Source organism: Abramis brama, assembly GCF_963993115.1.
Source record: "Abramis brama genome assembly, chromosome: 16".
NCBI classification, from domain to species: domain Eukaryota; kingdom Metazoa; phylum Chordata; class Actinopteri; order Cypriniformes; family Leuciscidae; genus Abramis; species Abramis brama.
This window is the reverse complement of record NC_139978.1, coordinates 15,474,509-15,492,988: the sequence shown is the minus strand read 5'-3', so window position 1 is coordinate 15,492,988 and position 18,480 is coordinate 15,474,509. Positions and strand designations below refer to the sequence as shown.

Sequence of the window (18,480 nt, the reverse complement as noted above, 5' to 3'; positions counted from 1 at the left end):
GATCGCGCGCGCGCCCTTCCCCCACAGCACTGAGACTGATCGCGTGCGCGCCCTTCCCCCACAGCACTGAGACTGATCGCGTGCGCGCCCTTCACCCACAGCACTGAGACTGATCGCGCGCGCGCCCTTCCCCCACAGCACTGAGACTGATCGCGTGCGCGCCCTTCCCCCACAGCACTGAGACTGATCGCGTGCGCGCCCTTCACCCACAGCACTGAGACTGATCGCGTGCGCGCCCTTCCCCCACAGCACTGAGACTGACTGCAGAGTGAAAGAGATGAGATGAATGAACTAACAGACTGACCAGTGACAGAGAGATAGGTAATCAGCAGTGCTGCTCAAAAGATGACAATCTGTTGTGGCTATGCGTTTTTAAAGCACTTTTACATTGTCTAACAGCTTCTCCGCCCTTTAATGTAAATACCATTCATTTATTAAATACATAAAAAGATAATGCTGTTAAATTACACGTTAAAGTTTAATTTTGAGCCTCGAAATAATCCACACTCCTTCCCCCTTCTTAACTCAAATAAATTCTGAAGTAGTTGTGGGACACTGATGAAATGACAACAACACAGACAAGTGCAGAACTGGAGATATACCAGCTCATATCAGCCCTGCTGCATATTTGCAGACATCAATTTACTATTTTGATTAATGATATTAGTAGAAAATAATATGCCTGTTCAAGAGATCTAGGTTGCTCATTTAGGCATTTTTTGCTCTTTTAAACCTGTGCTTGTACGCACATGCGCAGTGGTTCCTAGTTCGAGGCGGGTGGATTCGTTTAAAAGTGATCATGTGCTCTGTCCACTAGAAAAGACCGGAAAAGACACTCTGGAAAGACTCACTTCACCACAGGTTTTTTTGTTTTGTTTTTTTTTAGTTTGAAGAAAGAGTACTGTGATTAAAACTGTGGAAAAAAAGATTCTTGCCATCAGATAATTTTCTATTAGGTTAAATAAATGTAGTCACAATTTCAACGTGAAATCCAAATACGTAATTACGTCATTTACGCAAGTCTGCGACCGTGGATGTGTTTTCCCGGGAAATGCAGACACGTGACAATGGGACGCGAAACAGACGACGACAACCCCCACCACGCACGCATTAAAGGCTAAAGGTGAGATCTAGACTTGTCCTCAAAATGCATGATAACTAAATACATTGTGAAATATGAAAGTTAGTAAGATGTGTTTATTTTAGTTGTTTAATTATTTTTTCCTTAGGGTTTTATTTACTTCTCGACTGTATTTGAGTTTGCTTCTAATATGATGATTTGCTGCAATAAAGAAAAAGTTTATTGCCAACTTGTAGGGAATGGCCAGTAAATAGAATTTTGTTATTTTTTATATAATAGTACTTTAGATTCTGCAAATTAATCTAAACAACTGAGTCAGTGATAGTCTACTAGCCTATATCATTGTTTTTTTTTTTATCAAAAGTGTTGTCAACTATCAACAGTAATTTGTATAAATAATGAAATAATGAATTCAATTTTTTTATATCATTATTATTTGATAATTTTTATTTTATATAATATTTTTTATTACATTATATGCCTGTTCTTATTATTATTTATCTTTATAGAGCTTTTTTGCCCAATGCCAGTACATAGACACTTTATAGTATTTTTATTGTGTGTGTCAAATCCAAAGCAGACCAAAAGCACATTAAAAATAGCCCCTATGAATCTAGCTGGTTACTGACTGAAAATCTCCCATACGCTCTTAAATCAAATATGAATATACAGTAGATTGATGTCAATTGTGGTCACAAGGCACACAAGAACTAATGGTTTTTGGCATCATTGACATTGCCTTTTTTATCTAAATGCCTGTTGTTGACTGGTCACATGTGCTGTCATTGAATAGAGCTCTGTTGATATAATATAAAGATATACTTTAGTGTTTAACAGAAAAAAACACAACACAGGTTTGGAACAACATGAGGTTCAATTGAAACAACAATTAATATAATTGTATGTTAATTATGTATGTTTTTGGGTGAACAATTCCAGTAAGATCAACAAGATTTTTTTAAATATGCTTATTTATTTCATTCACCTTATATTTATTTTATTTATTTTTTTCAGTCATTTCAAGAAAGAAATTCAGCATGCTGGGAAATAAAAGGCGTAAAAAACCTCTGCAGGACGCTGAGCATCACATTACCTGTGAAACCGACAAGCCTGGGCTTCGAGAGCAGTTCATCAGCAAATATAAAGGCAAGTATAAATTACTAAGCAGTTTAGTAATAACGTTAATCTACAAAACTGAGAATTTAATGTGAGGTGAGTCATATGGTTGTTAGGCCAACTAATATCCATGTTTCACAAGTTAAACAAAACCAGTTACATTTTTGCATTTCTGGTTCCATCAACCCAAAGTCAATGTTTATTTGCACATTCTGAACCCAGTTATGCATAATAAGCCGACAGTGCATGTGGTCATGTAAACGCAGACTAAGGTCACCATAAACAGCATAAGCATAAACCAATCGACACAGATAGATTTTTGCCCCTTATTTGCAGATTTGCCCGGCATGTAAACACATTAACCTCTGTGTTCTGTGGCTTATTGAAGGGAGCATGTGTGATGTGTGACAGGAAAGTGTCCTTATTTTGGATTAAAGCACATCCAGACAGAGCGAGTGTTTTCTTGACCCAAGAACCTCTTAAAAGTATTCTCATCTCGTTCAGAAGTGGTACAGTCAAAATCCTGCACCCGATACTGCATGAGAGGAGAATATGAGTCTGGAAGTTTTCCTCTGAAATTCTGGAATACTCTTGGGCTTTATTTAACATCACAACTGACATGACATATGAAATACACAGTCAGATAAGCGAATGGTTAGGTTTTGACGTCATTAACCTGATTTACTTATAAAGTAGTGGTTTACGTGGTTATTGGTTTGCATGTAAACCAGGATAATGGATTATTTCAAGAAGGTGATTTTATTTTGTTATCAGCGTATTGGTGTGCATGTAAACATGATCAATGGGTTTTGGTTAAATTCCTGAAATAAGATCCATGGTTAGCACAAGATCAAGATATTTTCACGCTTTACTCTACAACATAAAATAGTAATACTCTCTTTAGTGTTTTTTTAAAAGCCTTTACTTGTCTGGTAAAAGGCAGTTGTTAAAGGAGAAATCTGGTCAATTTTAACATTGAGCTCATTTTTTTTGTAAATTTGGAGTGCTGTCAGTACAGAGAACAACGTCAAAAATCGGTGTTGCCTACACCGTGTTATCCTCTTTTTAAAATGTGCACCCTGTTGACTTCAATGGGGCAAGTTTTAAACCTGCTTTTAGACTTTTCATTACAAGTGCACAGCCAATGTGAGTGATTCCTTCTGAGTGAACACGGGTGAATCTGACTGCAGTAGATGTGGAAGATATGAATAAAAATGATGTTATTTCAGCCAGCGCACATACCTGTATTTACATCCTGTTTTCGGTCGAAGTCCATAGTAGTCGATTGTCGAGTTCACACGCGTGATCATAGGTACTAAACCTATGCGCGTGAACTCGACAATCGACTATTGTGGACTTCGACCGAAAACAGGATGTAAATACAGGTATGTGCGCTGGCTGAAATAACATCATTTTTATTCATATCTTTCACATCTACTGCAGTCAGATTCACCCGTGTTCACTCAGAAGGAATCACTCACATTGGCTGTGCACTTGTAATGACACATCAAGGATGTTAAGAGGCTAAAAGCAGGTTTAAAACTTGCCCCATTGAAGTCAACAGGGTGCACATTTTAAAAAGAGGATAACACGGTGTAGGCAACACCGATTTTTATCGTTGTTCTCTGTACTGACAGCACTCCAAATTTACAAAAAATGAGCTCAATGTTAAAATTGACCGGAGTGTTCTCCTTTAACAAGTGTCTAAATGGGAGACAGGGGTTGTCTGGGACATTAAACATCATCAGCCGAACAGATTAACTCATCTGGTCACATTCACAGCCTCGTTGTGTTTATAACTGCAATCTTGCAAACTATTCTAGGTAGATGGATGTATATATCACACAATCAGTCAAACATGCATTATAATTATGCAGAAACATTATAAATATTACACAGGGAGATGGATTTTAAAGCTTTAGAGTTCCTGGAGGCACATTTATCAACAACAAAAAAAACTCTATACTTTTATCTAAACTATAGAAGCCAAATAAAACATCCATATACCACAAAGAAAAACTATCCGAAAGTGGTGCAAATAATAAACAAACAGAATTGTCTTTTAAAATAATGCAACACAGTTGTTGAAGCTTCATCGTAAGGAAGTTGAAGTTGTGCAACTGTGGTGTATTTTATAGATTAACTTTAGCTTATTTTCTGCAAATCCCATTGGGTTTTTGTGGAGGAAACCAGGGGATGTTCAACTACTACCGGGTTGGCCTGCAAAAATAGGTTTGTGTAAGAAAATGTATGTAATTTTAACTGTATAATTTCATGCTTTGAGATTAGCCTGACTATTGACTACTTTCCTTTAGTAATTTCCCTTTTACATCATATAATGTACATCAAATGGTAGAGAACTTTTAGTAATAATTAAAATAAAATTTGACATTAAAGAAACTGCAGCTAATGTATTTCTCTTTAGGGCGTGGAGTTTTCACCACTGGAGCTTTCTTCAGAGGTGATTTTGTTCTTGAATACAGAGGTGAACTTCTGAGTTCACAGGAGAGTCTTGACCGAACTGAACACTACACTGAAGCTGAGAACACGTTCCTGTTTGATTTTCAGTGGCATGGCAAAAATTGGTGGTGAGTACTAGGGGTGGGCGATATAGCCTCAAAATTATATCACGATATTTCAAGAATATTTGCGATAATGATATTTATGACGATATAGAAAAAAAAATTTGACAATGTTTTTTATTACATTTATCTCACCTAAATGTTTGCTCACTCATTGTGTTTTTACAATTGGGTAATTTTGTTTTTAAGAGTTTACACAACACAAGGAAGCTTGATTTCAATCTTTGAATTAAATTGAAAAAAGTAGCAAAAAATATATACAAAATAATAAAGATACAAATAAAGAGAAACGTTTTTGGGTAGGTCAAACACTAGTATTCAGAAATGCTACAGAAACTGAACAAGGTAATCAAATGTAAAATAACACTAGTCCTGAGTCCTGACTAAATTAAATACATAGGCTATTAATTCTGATTCCTTACAATGAAAGCTATCTTTTGTTGTTTTAACGACAACATTAATGACAGACATATAGTTGCTGTCACTTTTAGAGCTAGTGGCCGGATCCATTACTGTTTTCATTATACTGTCTGTCACACTTTCACACGTGTTTTATGCTTATTTCAGACATACCTGACTGTTTCTGAATATACTAACCATGACCGGAATTTTTACACAATTTTGCGTGTTTTTCCCCCCGTTAAAGAGATATAATCCGCGAAAATGGACTTTTGTTACTCGCAAGTTGTTTGTGAGACGGCTTTACTGTATGTATGCACGCAGAGTAAACAGAGCACGCGAGAGTATTGAATAGTTTAAATTCGCAAATGTTTAAACTGATAAGACTTAAAAAGAAGTGAAAATTATAAACTTCAGTTATGATGCAAGTGACAAAAGACAATTCCGTCATGTCCTGACTGCTAAACACAAGAGTGTGGTATCGACGCTTGACTTGTGCAACCCATTTTGAGAGCCACCGCTGAACACTCACGTGGTTGGTAAAATTGCGTCTTGGAGAAAGTTGTAAAATTATTGATTTGATCGTCATTGGAGGCTGACTTGCTGCTCTCACGCTCAGACAGGTGTTGTTGTTGTGCGTGCTAGGGAACGTAATGTGCAGACATGCTTGACCAGTCTGTTGGCTTGACCAACTGTAAAATACTTAGGATGTGTTCATGTCTGTAGTTCTGTTCGTTTGGTCTGGGTCCGCTTAGTGTTCAGATTGGCATTTCTATCGTCAAACCTGTTATGCTTGACCAGTCTGTCCTTTTTAGAGTCACATCTTCCTGTTTTTGGTTCGTTTACATGTCTCTGGATCCATGTTACATTCATTTTTTATTCGAACCGCACCAGAGTTCGTTTGGAAGCCAACTGAGACCTATTTTTTCAGCATCTGGATCTGCTTGTTTGGTGGCACCAGGTTTCAGATGGCAGCGTTCACACTTATTCAAATTAACCACACTAACAGTCTAAACAAACATGCCAGGTGTGAACACACCCTAATAATTAAAATTCACCATGAACTGACATTAAGAGTACTGAGTGCAGTTTCCTTGAGTCATCTATATTTGTTTTCCCTGTATTCCCTAAAGAGAACAAAATGGTTAATTTTAGATGCCTTTATCTGAGAGCTGAGAGGATGTTGCAGTGCGCCATCATATAGATCAGTGGTTCTCAGACCCTCCTCTCTGCAGATTCTGTATGTCTCCTTCACCTGACACACTCAGATGAGTTCATAGAGCCGTGTTCTGATGATGAACTCCTCATCTGAATCAGGTGGATTAAAACACCAGACATACAGCATTATGCAGAGTGGTGGGTTCCCAGGACTGGGGTTCAGAACGACTTATAATAACTGTACATGTCTAGCTAGTATTGAGTGGTAATTTTATGTCTTTATAGCATGGATGCATCTAAAGAAGACTCGTCCTTGGGAAGACTTGTAAATGATGCGACCAGAAATCCTACTTGCAAAATGAGAACCGTTGAAGTGAGCAGAAAACCTCACCTGTGTCTCTTTGCTGTACGAGACATTCTACCAGGGGAGGAAATCACTTACAATTATGGCGACTCAGATTGGCCATGGCGAGTCAAGGTACTATCAAGAAAATGCTAAAGAGATTAATCAGTAATTCATGGTAATCTTTAACTCTCATTCTGATTAGTTACCATGTGATTGTGGTCTCATTTTTCTCAAGCCTTTAAATCAAGCATCAGCAGAATCCACTGATAAAAAGCCAGCCAGCAGTTTGGGTCCGCAGAAATCGGTAAGTCCACTTTAAAACATCTGTATCATTATATTATTGACTCTTTCAGCGTAGAGATGTGTGTGATAGAAATGATAGATAAAGTGTAGGACAGCTAGAGGAATGAGCGTGAACAAGTTTTTCTGTACTTTACAAATATTCAGTTTTTGATATTCACTGGTTTCTTTTCTGACATCCAGCCCCATTGTGCAGCTTCTGTTTCTTCTCCTGAATTGGACAAGGTGAACAGCAATGGTCCATATAAGCAGTCAGGCAAAGCAAGAACATCAAGGAATAAAACGGTAACCATCTCATACATGCAGCAACTATCTACTGATGTTTACTGCCAGCTAGTCAAAAGTGCAGTGAGTGATTTCTGAGAAACACTGTTGATATTTGAAATCGACACCCAAACAGACACACCCCTCCCTTCATTGCTCCGCCCAACTTAATAATGAACACGCAACACAGGCAACCACTAACAGCTGGCGCTCAGGTGTTCAAGTTGAAAAGATCTTTATCACTGGCAAACCATAGGATGCTTTCAAAGGTTTGGTTTTAGTTGATTGTAGGTGCATATCCACTTCATCCAGCACACGTGTGTAATAGTAGTGGGAAGTTTGGATCATTTTACTCAGATCTTTAAATCTCGTTCATCAAAATGAACAAATCTTTTTTCGAGTCATTTCTAAAATGTTACAATTCCCCAAACACATCAAATATTGATCGCATTTAGAATAAGAAAAAAAATGCAATGCAAGAAAAAGGCCATATTATGATAAAAAAATTAATTAATTAATTAGGGTCTTCAGGCTATGCATTTACCTCACCTCCCGATCTAAGCCGTTCGATCATCCCGTGATCCTCATAAACTGAGCTTTGCAGTCTGTAGTACTGGATATAGTATTGATTAGTTCACGTTTCGAGTCTATCGACTTCGGGTTCAAGTCATTCGTGCATCACGTGACAGCCCCATATAGGCTGAGCTATGCAGTCGCTAACGGATACAGAATTGATTAGTTCATCTTTTGAGTTTTCGGGGACTTGAGAGGTGAACTAATCATTTATCTTTCCGGTACTGACAGCAAAGCCTCTGTGGGACTGACGGGAAGAACGAAAGACTCGGACTCGAAGTCTCGAGAGATGAACTAATAATTTCTGTTTCCATTACAGAACCCATAGGATGTTGGGTATGTGCGGTCAGCACAAAATGGACGAATCACTCTCCGAGACAACTCGGTAGTCCCGAGTCATAATAAAGATTCGTTCAAAATGATACAAAATACATTTTTTGCCATTAGAAATGTACTTATGTACCCACACTTGTAAAATGTACCCACAATTAAAACAAACAAAGTAAAAATGACTTAGATGGTATGGAGTAAATGTAGCGCCTTACTACCAACCTCTGCTAGTTAAATCATCCAAGATGATTTAACCTCACGTCATCCAAGATGTTCATGAAGACACTATATGGAGAAACATCCTGGAATGTTTTCCTCAAAAACCTTAATTTCTCTTCCACTGAAGAAAGAAAGGCATGAACATTTTGGATGGTGTGATGGCGGGTAAATTATCAGGAAATTTTAATTCTGAAGTGAACTAATCCTTTTAAGTAGTTATTGGTTCAGAGTTTTAATGTCTGAACCAATGTAACTATTAATGTGATTATTGTCACAATTTGTATGTAAAGTTTGTATAAATGTTTGTTTAGAGTTTTTTATTTTATTAATGATCTTTGCTTTGAAATGTGCAAAACATGTTTCTTTATTTTTTGTTCACTCCTACAGTGTGTTTGTTCTTGTCTGAAATGGGTGTTTTTACAACAGTGTTGTCAAATATCTATTCCGAAGCTGTGGGGGGAGCTCTAGAGAGAAACCTGCAAGCAAAAAGCGAGAATACAGCGAAGAAATCCCGAAACTACTGAGCCCTGCTTTAAGCTAAATACCTCTTTGTATATCTGCAGAAGCGGTTTCAATCAAGATTGGCAAAATTAAGACAACATCATGAAGATTGCTATGAACGTTTTAACAGAGCAGAAATTGAAAAGGAACACAAGATTGCTAAACAGCAATCACAAAAAGTTTGTTTGGTGAGTAATATGTGAACATCATCACACTATTCTGTGATCAACGCCTCAGTCCATTAACGGTTAATTATTTTATTATTAATGTAATTTTATTAATTAACAGTTTGTTTAGTCCTTTTGCTTTTAGACCTTATATTTTTATTCAAATTATATTTCAAGCTGTCACAGTCATCCTCAGTCGCATCCACATCTGATGCACCCTCTTCATCGGCACCCTGTGCTTTGTCCACCTCTATAATGGCCTCATCAACCTCATGCCCTCCTGCCCTGTCCTCATCACCGTCACCAGCTCCTGCGCCACCCATGCCACCTTCATCCTCGCCTGGGCAGCCTTCATCATCCTCGCCTAGGCAGCCTTCATCATCCCCGCCTGGGCAGCCTTCATCATCCTCGCCTGGGCAGCCTTCATCATCCTCGCCTAGGCAGCCTTCATCATCCCCGCCTGGGCAGCCTTCATCATCCTCGCCTAGGCAGCCTTCATCATCCTCGCCTGGGCAGCCTTCATCATCCTCGCCTAGGCAGCCTTCATCATCCCCGCCTGGGCAGCCTTCATCATCCCCGCCTGGGCAGCCTTCATCATCCTCGCCTAGGCAGCCTTCATCATCCCCGCCTGGGCAGCCTTCATCATCCTCGCCTGGGCAGCCTTCATCATCCTCGCCTAGGCAGCCTTCATCATCCCCGCCTGGGCAGCCTTCATCATCCCCGCCTGGGCAGCCTTCATCATCCTCGCCTGGGCAGCCTTCATCATCCTCGCCTCGGCAGCCTTCATCATCCCCGCCTGGGCAGCCTTCATCATCCTCGCCTAGGCAGCCTTCATCATCCTCGCCTGGGCAGCCTTCATCATCCTCGCCTGGGCAGCCTTCCTCATCCTCGCCTGGGCAGCCTTCACCATCCTCGCCTAGGCAGCCTTCATCATCCTCGCCTGGGCAGCCTTCATCATCCTCATCCTCGCCTGGGCAGCCTTCATCATCCTCATCTTCTCCTGCTCCACCCTTATCTTCACCTTGTGCTGCATCAACACCTGTGGTTCACTCATCGCAGATGTCTGAGACACTCTCATTAAGGGAGGTGGGTAGATTAATTTGCTTAATTATTGGGATGGTCTGGCTGTATTGCACTGGTAGAACTAACAATAGATTATATGAAATTATATATTATTTATATTTGTTTGTATTTCTCCTCTTCCAGATATCCTCTTTAAGGCCATCAAGAAAAAGACAGGTATGTGACTTGCCATGTGATACTTTATATGCTCAATTCCTTTTGCATAATTATGACTTTGCTTACTAGTGTCCACAACGCGATGAAACGTAATGTTACAGGAACCACTGCCTTGAGTAAGTGTTATATTCTCTCATTCAGGATTCAGGAAGTGCCGTCTGGGACACAGACTACAGCGATGTCACAGACTACAGCGATGTTGACTACATACCAAAGATCAGCTCAGATGAATCGGATGGTAGTTCTTCTGGACATGACATGGTCAAAAGTGCTTTGATACATCCAACATCTCCCAACAAGGCAGGTAGTTCATCTGATCAATTAATGACTGTACCATCACCAAAAAAGATGAAATGCCAATCTAAAGAGACAAACACCTTGTCTGGTGATAAGACTTTTATTCAGTCAATGCCATCACCAAAGACGGAACTCCGCAAGGCGTACAACAAGAAGCAGTTTTGCCTTTATTGCTCTAAGCCATATTCAAAAATGGCAAGACACCTTGAATTTGTCCATCGCAACGAAGTGGGGGTTGTAAAGGCAGTAGCATTTCCAAAACATTCCAAAGAAAGACGAGTACAGTTAAATCTCCTTAGAAAAAGGGGCAACTTTGCCCACAACACAGATGTGGTGAGACAAGGACATGGGGAGATGATTGCCTGCTACCGTCCAAAAAATAGACAAAGAGCCAAAGAATTTATTCACTGCATTTACTGCCAAGGGCTTTATAACAAGCGTAGCCTTTGGAAACATATAAAAAACTGTCCTCTGAAACCTAAAGATGATGATGCCCAGGGCAGGAAAAGAGTTCGATCTCTGTGTGCTCTAAACACACCAGTCGGCTTAGAAGTGAGCAAAGGTTTCAAGAAAATGCTGTCCTTTATGAACTATGATGAAGTTTCGCGAGTAGTTCATACTGACAGATGCATCATGCAGCTGGGGGAGCACATGTTCAACAGGATGGGGTCTGATGTGACCAAACATGACTACATCAGACAGAAGATGAGAGAAGTAGGCAGACTTCTTCTTGAAGCAAGGAAGATTACCCCACTGAGAACAATGGTAGACTTCATCATACCAACTAACTTCAAACATGTCATAGCAGCTGTTAAAGTTGTATCTGGCTACGATGAAGAGAAAAACTCCTACCGCATTCCTTCTTTAGCTCTCAAACTTGGGCATTCTTTAAACAAGATCTGTAGCATTGTTGAGAGCAATGCCATGATGTATGGAGATCATGATCGTGCTGAGTGTGCCCGAGACTTCAGGAAAATACACCATGCAAGGTGGAATGAGTACATTTCTGCTGGTGCTATAACTACATTGAAAGAAGCCAAGTGGAACACACCACAGATTATTCCTTTCACTCAGGATGTCAAAGTCCTGCACGCACATCTTGAAAAGAAACACAATGGGCTCCTAAATAAGCTCAGATCTTGCCCTTCTGCTGACAGCTACGCTGCTCTTGCTAAGGTCACGCTGTCCCAGGTCATCCTGTTCAACCGAAGGAGAGAAGGTGAGGTATCCCGGATGCTTTTGTCAGCTTTTAAAAGCAGGGATTCTTCTGAGCTTCACGAAGACATTGCCATCTGTCTGTCTGAGTTTGAGAGGAAGCTGTGTCTGCACTTCTCAAGAGTTGAGATCCGTGGTAAACGAGGGAGAAAGGTTCCTGTGCTCCTCAAGCCTTCAATGGTTTCTGCCATGGAGCTGCTTGTTGAAACGCGTGAGCTTTGTGGTGTTCCAGCAGAGAATCCCTTTATGTTTGCTAGATGTGGAGCAATGTCTGTCTACAGAGGAGGAGAGTGCATCAAAAAAGCTGCTTGCGAATGTGGCATAAAGAACCCCGAAGCACTGTCATCAACTAGGCTCAGGAAACACATAGCAACCATGTCTAAAATTCTTAACCTTAATGAGAATGAAGCAGACCAACTGGCTGATTTCCTTGGTCACGATATCAGAATCCACAGACAGTATTACCGGTTACCAGAGGGAACACTGCAGCTGGCAAAAATGAGTAAAGTCCTAATGGCCATGGAGAAAGGAACACTGTCTGACTACAAAGGAAAGAAACTTGATGACATTGAAATCGACCCAAATGGTATGAGTATACTTAGACTGTCTGTGTGTATCTGTTCTTTACATATTTGCAAAACAATGTATATAATCATGTCACAGATGGAAAGTATAAGCAATAAAATGTTAATTTTTTGTCAATGAATTACTTAGAGCAACTTGAGGCCCAAGGTGATTCCATGTCAAGTGATGAGGAGGATTACAGTGACCTATCTCAGACAACAGCACCAGCAGAGACTGACCAACTTGTTCAATCTGATCAATCTGTTTCACAGGAGGATCAAGGTAAGAAAAATCTCTAAACTACACAAACAACAATAATCAAATAAACATGAATTGGCTCCATGCGGCAATATCCGGCCAAATTTTAAAAAAAATATACACATTAGGACACATTAGTCTTGATTTGGTCTTTACTCACCAATTTAGTTGTAATGAGAATGTGTAATGAGTATTTACTTGTTTTTAACTATTTCATAGGTTCTTCAAACGCTCCAAAAAAGAAATGGGAGGACAGTGAGGTAAAAGCAGTAGAGAGACACATGATGAAGTTCATCAAGACATGCAAAGTTCCTGGTAAGCGAGACTGTGAAAGATGCATTCACGCAGAGCCAGAAGCTTTGAAGCTGCGAACATGGACTGGTGTGAAAAATTATGTGCGGAACAGGATCACGACTCTTAAAAGAAAGGGTGGTTTGTAGGGAGGCACAAACACTTTAACACATTGCACATTATGCTCTTTTTGTAAGAAATAGATCTAAATGAAAAGAAATGAGGATGAAGGTGAAGAAATATTTTGAGGATGGAATGAAACAGAATATAAAGTGAAAAGTTAGAGTATAAGAAGGCTAATGAAGAAGTAGAGGATAGTAAAAGTCAATTTTCATTATTCAGTTTTCTTTGTTCAGTTGCAATGAAGTTGGATGGAATGTCATGTTAAACTTTTTGATATTTCTGTCATAGAGGGAGGAGAGAATGTTAAGAGGATAAAAAGGGAAGAGTGAATAGGTGTGTTGGACATGGGCTGTGGCTGGATGTAACCGATCGGTGAGAGTTGCAGTGTGCAGGCGGGAGGAGCTGAAAACAGACACGTGAGGCGGACACTTTCTGCTTCCCGTAGTGACGCAAAGCCAGAAGCTTTGAAGCAGCGAACATGGACTGGTGTGAGAAATTATGTGCGGAACAGGATCACGACTCTTAAAGAAAGGGTGGTTTGTAGGGAGGCACAAACACTTTAACACTTTGGAGCTAAATAAAAAGAAATAAGGATAAAGGTGTAGAAATTAAAATTGAGAGACGCTCACGCTGTGTTTGCATACTTTACCACAGCTGAAGTGAAATAAATGCATTATTTGCCAAATACACAGATATTTCAGAGACATTTTCATGCAATACATGTACTGCTTAATACAGCGTCTGTTTGTGCAAGAATAAAGTTCAACAAAAGCCTAAATACCGATGAAGTGGGGACTACATTGTATCTGTTTTATTTGGATAAACATGACAATATAACAGCGTGACTACATGAAAGGGGATTTCACTGTTATAAAAAACAGATTTGTGATCATTAGTGGATCTAAAGGTGTGAGAATTAACACGTAATCGTTGTGTTGCAGTGGATTCGGCCAATCGTGGATCGGTTGTGTCATCATCAGAGCTTGTGAGTCGCTCTGGAGAAGCTGTGCTGGCTGAGTCCTCCTGCTCTCCAATCGCTCTCGCTGTACTCACAGTCACGGGGCTTCGCTGTCTGAAGTCGGACACAAGTTCTAACCGGCATGCACTGCTCAAGTCAGCCGCTGATCGGTCTGTGCAGCGCTGCATGAAGTCCAACAAGCCTAATGTAAATGGGATGAAAAGAGGGAGGAGAGAATGTAAAGAGGGAGGAAAGAATGTAAAGGATGTAAAGAGGGAGGAGAGAATGTAAAGGGATGAAAAGAGGGAGGAGAGAATGTAAAGGGATGAAAAGAGGGAGGAGAGAATGTAAAGAGGGAGGAGAGAATGTAAAGGGGATGAAAAGAGGGAGGAGAGAATGTAAAGGGGATGAAAAGAGGGAGGAGAGGATGTAAAAGGATGAAAAGAGGGAGGAGAGAATGTAAAGGGATGAAAAGAGGAAGAGAATAAAGGAATTTAAAGAGGGAGGAGAGAATGTAAAGGGGATGAAAAGAGGGTGGAGAAAATGTAAAGAGGGATGTAAAGAGGGAGGAGAGAATGTAAAGGGGATGAAAAGAGGGTGGAGAAAATGTAAAGAGGGATGAAAAGAGGGAGGAGAGAATGTAAAGGAATTTAAAGAGCAAGGAGAGAATGTAAAGGGGATGAAAAGAGGGAGGAGAAAATGTAAAGAGGGAGGAGAAAATGTAAAGAGGGAGGAGAGAATGTAAAGGGGATGTAAAGAGGGAGGAGAGAATGTAAAGGAATTTAAAGAGGGAGGAGAGAATGTAAAGGGATGAAAAGAGGGAGGAGAGAATGTAAAGAGGGAGGAGAAAATGTAAAGAGGGAGGAGAGAATGTAAAGGGGATGTAAAGAGGGAGGAGAGAATGTAAAGGAATTTAAAGAGGGAGGAGAGAATGTAAAGGGGATGAAAAGAGGGAGGAGAAAATGTAAAGAGGGAGGAGAAAATGTAAAGAGGGAGGAGAGAATGTAAAGGGGATGTAAAGAGGGAGGAGAGAATGTAAAGGAATTTAAAGAGGGAGGAGAGAATGTAAAGGGGATGAAAAGAGGGAGGAGAAAATGTAAAGAGGGAGGAGAGAATGTAAAGGGGATGAAAAGAGGGAGGAGAAAATGTAAAGAGGGAGGAGAGAATGTAAAGGGGATGAAAAGAGGGAGGAGAGGATGTAAAAGGATGAAAAGAGGGAGGAGAGAATGTAAAGGGATGAAAAGAGGAAGAGAATAAAGGAATTTAAAGAGGGAGGAGAGAATGTAAAGGGGATGAAAAGAGGGTGGAGAAAATGTAAAGAGGGATGTAAAGAGGGAGGAGAGAATGTAAAGGGGATGAAAAGAGGGTGGAGAAAATGTAAAGAGGGATGAAAAGAGGGAGGAGAGAATGTAAAGGAATTTAAAGAGCAAGGAGAGAATGTAAAGGGGATGAAAAGAGGGAGGAGAAAATGTAAAGAGGGAGGAGAAAATGTAAAGAGGGAGGAGAGAATGTAAAGGGGATGTAAAGAGGGAGGAGAGAATGTAAAGGAATTTAAAGAGGGAGGAGAGAATGTAAAGGGATGAAAAGAGGGAGGAGAGAATGTAAAGAGGGAGGAGAAAATGTAAAGAGGGAGGAGAGAATGTAAAGGGGATGTAAAGAGGGAGGAGAGAATGTAAAGGAATTTAAAGAGGGAGGAGAGAATGTAAAGGGGATGAAAAGAGGGAGGAGAAAATGTAAAGAGGGAGGAGAAAATGTAAAGAGGGAGGAGAGAATGTAAAGGGGATGTAAAGAGGGAGGAGAGAATGTAAAGGAATTTAAAGAGGGAGGAGAGAATGTAAAGGGGATGAAAAGAGGGAGGAGAAAATGTAAAGAGGGAGGAGAGAATGTAAAGGGGATGAAAAGAGGGAGGAGAAAATGTAAAGAGGGAGGAGAGAATGTAAAGGGGATGTAAAGAGGGAGGAGAGAATGTAAAGGAATTTAAAGAGGGAGGAGAGAATGTAAAGGGGATGAAAAGAGGGAGGAGAAAATGTAAAGAGGGAGGAGAGAATGTAAAGGGGATGAAAAGAGGGAGGAGAAAATGTAAAGAGGGAGGAGAGAATGTAAAGGGGATGTAAAGAGGGAGGAGAGAATGTAAAGGGGATGTAAAGAGGGAGGAGAGAATGTAAAGAGGGAGGAGAGAATGTAATGGAATTTAAAGAGGGAGGAGAGAATGTAAAGGGGATGAAAAGAGGGAGGAGAGAATGTAAAGGAATTTAAAGAGGGAGGAGAGAATGTAAAGGGATGTAAAGAGGGAGGAGCGAATGTAAAGAGGGAGGAGAGAATGTAAAGAGGGATGAAAAGAGGGAGGAGAGCTTTAGGCTTGTTGGACTTCATGCAGCGCTGCACAGACCGATCAGCGGCTGACTTGAGCAGTGCATGCCGGTTAGAACTTGTGTCCGACTTCAGACAGCGAAGCCCCGTGACTGTGAGTACAGCGAGAGCGATTGGAGAGCAGGAGGACTCAGCCAGCACAGCTTCTCCAGAGCGACTCACAAGCTCTGATGATGACACAACCGATCCACGATTGGCCGAATCCACTGCAACACAACGATTACGTGTTAATTCTCACACCTTTAGATCCACTAATGATCACAAATCTGTTTTTTATAACAGTGAAATCCCCTTTCATGTAGTCACGCTGTTATATTGTCATGTTTATCCAAATAAAACAGATACAATGTAGTCCCCACTTCATCGGTATTTAGGCTTTTGTTGAACTTTACTCTTGCACAAACAGACGCTGTATTAAGCAGTACATGTATTGCATGAAAATGTCTCTGAAATATCTGTGTATTTGGCAAATAATGCATTTATTTCACTTCAGCTGTGGTAAAGTATGCAAACACAGCGTGAGCGTCTCTACGGGCAGCAGAAAGTGTACGACTCGCGTCTCTGTTTTCGCCTGCACACTGCAACTCTCACAGATCAGTTACATCCAGCCACAGCCTGTGTCCAACACAGCTAATGTAAAGGGTGAAAAGAGGGAGTGAAAGTAAAGGGGATGAACAGAGGGAGGAGTGAAGGAGGGTGAAGTGGATGAAAAGAGGGAGGAGTGAAGGTAAAGAGGGAGGAGTGAAGGTAAAGAGGATGAAAAGAGGGAAGAGTGAAGGTAAAGAGGATGAAAAGAGGGAGGAGTGAACGTAAAGAGGGAGGATGTAAAGAGGGAGGAGTAAAGGTAAAGAAGGATGGAATAGAGGAAGTAGAGAGATTTTGAAGAAGGGTGGATGGATGAAGTATTGAGGATAGTTGGGCACTGAGAATCATTCCCACCTCCAAGTTAATTGATTTTTCTTTGTTGTTCTTTTATTTTTATTTTGAATCTTTTTGAATTTCTGTCATTAACTGCAATGTGTAATTTCAACACAATGTGTTCAAGGTGTTAATATTAAAGAGTCATTTAATAGGAGTGTGTGTCACTAGAGTCCCTAAAGAGTCATTTAATCGGAGTGTGTGTGTCACTCAAGTCCCCAAAGAGTCATTTAATCGGAGTGTGTGTCACTAGAGTCCCCAAAGAGTCATTTAATCAGAGTGTGTGTGTCACTAGAGTCCCCAAAGAGTCATTTAATCGGAGTGTGTGTGTCACTCAAGTCCCCAAAGAGTCATTTAATCGGAGTGTGTGTCACTCAAGTCCCCAAAGAGTCATTTAAGAGTCTAGAGTCTAGTGTGTCACTAGAGTGTGTGTGTCACTAGAGTCCCCAAAGAGTAATTTAATCAGAGTGTGTGTCACTCAAGTCCCCAAAGAGTCATTTAATCAGAGTGTGTGTCACTCAAGTCCCCAAAGAGTCATTTAATCAGAGTGTGTGTCACTAGAGTCCCCAAAGAGTCATTTAATCGGAGTGTGTGTCACTCAAGTCCCCAAAGAGTCATTTAATCAGAGTGTGTGTCACTAGAGTCCCCAAAGAGTCATTTAATCGGAGTGTGTGTGTCACTCAAGTCCCCAAAGAGTCATTTAATCGGAGTGTGTGTCACTAGAGTCCCCAAAGAGTCATTTAATCAGAGTGTGTGTGTCACTAGAGTCCCCAAAGAGTCATTTAATCGGAGTGTGTGTCACTAGAGTCCCCAAAGAGTCATTTAATCGGAGTGTGTGTCACTAGAGTCCCCAAAGAGTCATTTAATCAGAGTGTGTGTGTCACTAGAGTCCCCAAAGAGTCATTTAATCGGAGTGTGTGTCACTAGAGTCCCCAAAGAGTCATTTAATCGGAGTGTGTGTGTCACTGGAGTCCCCAAAGAGTCATTTAATCGGAGTGTGTGTGTCACTGGAGTCCCCAAAGAGTCATTTAATCGGAGTGTGTGTGTCACTGGAGTCCCCAAAGAGTCATTTAATCGGAGTGTGTGTGTCACTAGAGTCCCCAAAGAGTCATTTAATCAGAGTGTGTGTGTCACTCAAGTCCCCAAAGAGTCATTTAATTGTTTGTTTTTTTGGACAATTACTACACTTTACAGAAGAACATGCCTAATGT

The 18,480-nt window shown here is 40.5% G+C and overlaps 1 protein-coding gene across 1 annotated transcript; it reads left to right on the top strand.

Annotated features, from left to right (window-relative positions):
- The first annotated feature begins 690 nt into the window (after positions 1–690).
- LOC311098507 (uncharacterized protein) lies at positions 691–13,718 on the top strand. The gene is made up of 12 exons (XM_084138743.1): positions 691–1,123; positions 2,096–2,227; positions 4,623–4,785; positions 6,622–6,814; positions 6,918–6,986; positions 7,166–7,267; positions 8,932–9,057; positions 9,214–10,122; positions 10,243–10,275; positions 10,417–12,373; positions 12,502–12,633; positions 12,829–13,718. The coding sequence occupies exons 2-12, from the start codon at positions 2,119–2,121 to the stop codon at positions 13,047–13,049; spliced, it is 4,014 nt and encodes a 1,337-aa protein (XP_083994869.1). The 5' UTR covers positions 691–1,123; positions 2,096–2,118; the 3' UTR covers positions 13,050–13,718.
- The last annotated feature ends 4,762 nt before the right edge of the window (positions 13,719–18,480 follow it).

Excerpts from the sequence above, each read along its gene's own strand:
- LOC311098507 (XM_084138743.1), top strand. The coding sequence starts at position 2,119 with ATGCTGGGAAATAAAAGGCGTAAAAAACCTCTGCAGGACGCTGAGCAT. Across the intron at positions 7,268-8,931 it reads GAACATCAAGGAATAAAACG|AAGCGGTTTCAATCAAGATT; the intron begins GTAACCATCTCA and ends GTATATCTGCAG. Across the intron at positions 9,058-9,213 it reads AATCACAAAAAGTTTGTTTG|CTGTCACAGTCATCCTCAGT; the intron begins GTGAGTAATATG and ends TTATATTTCAAG.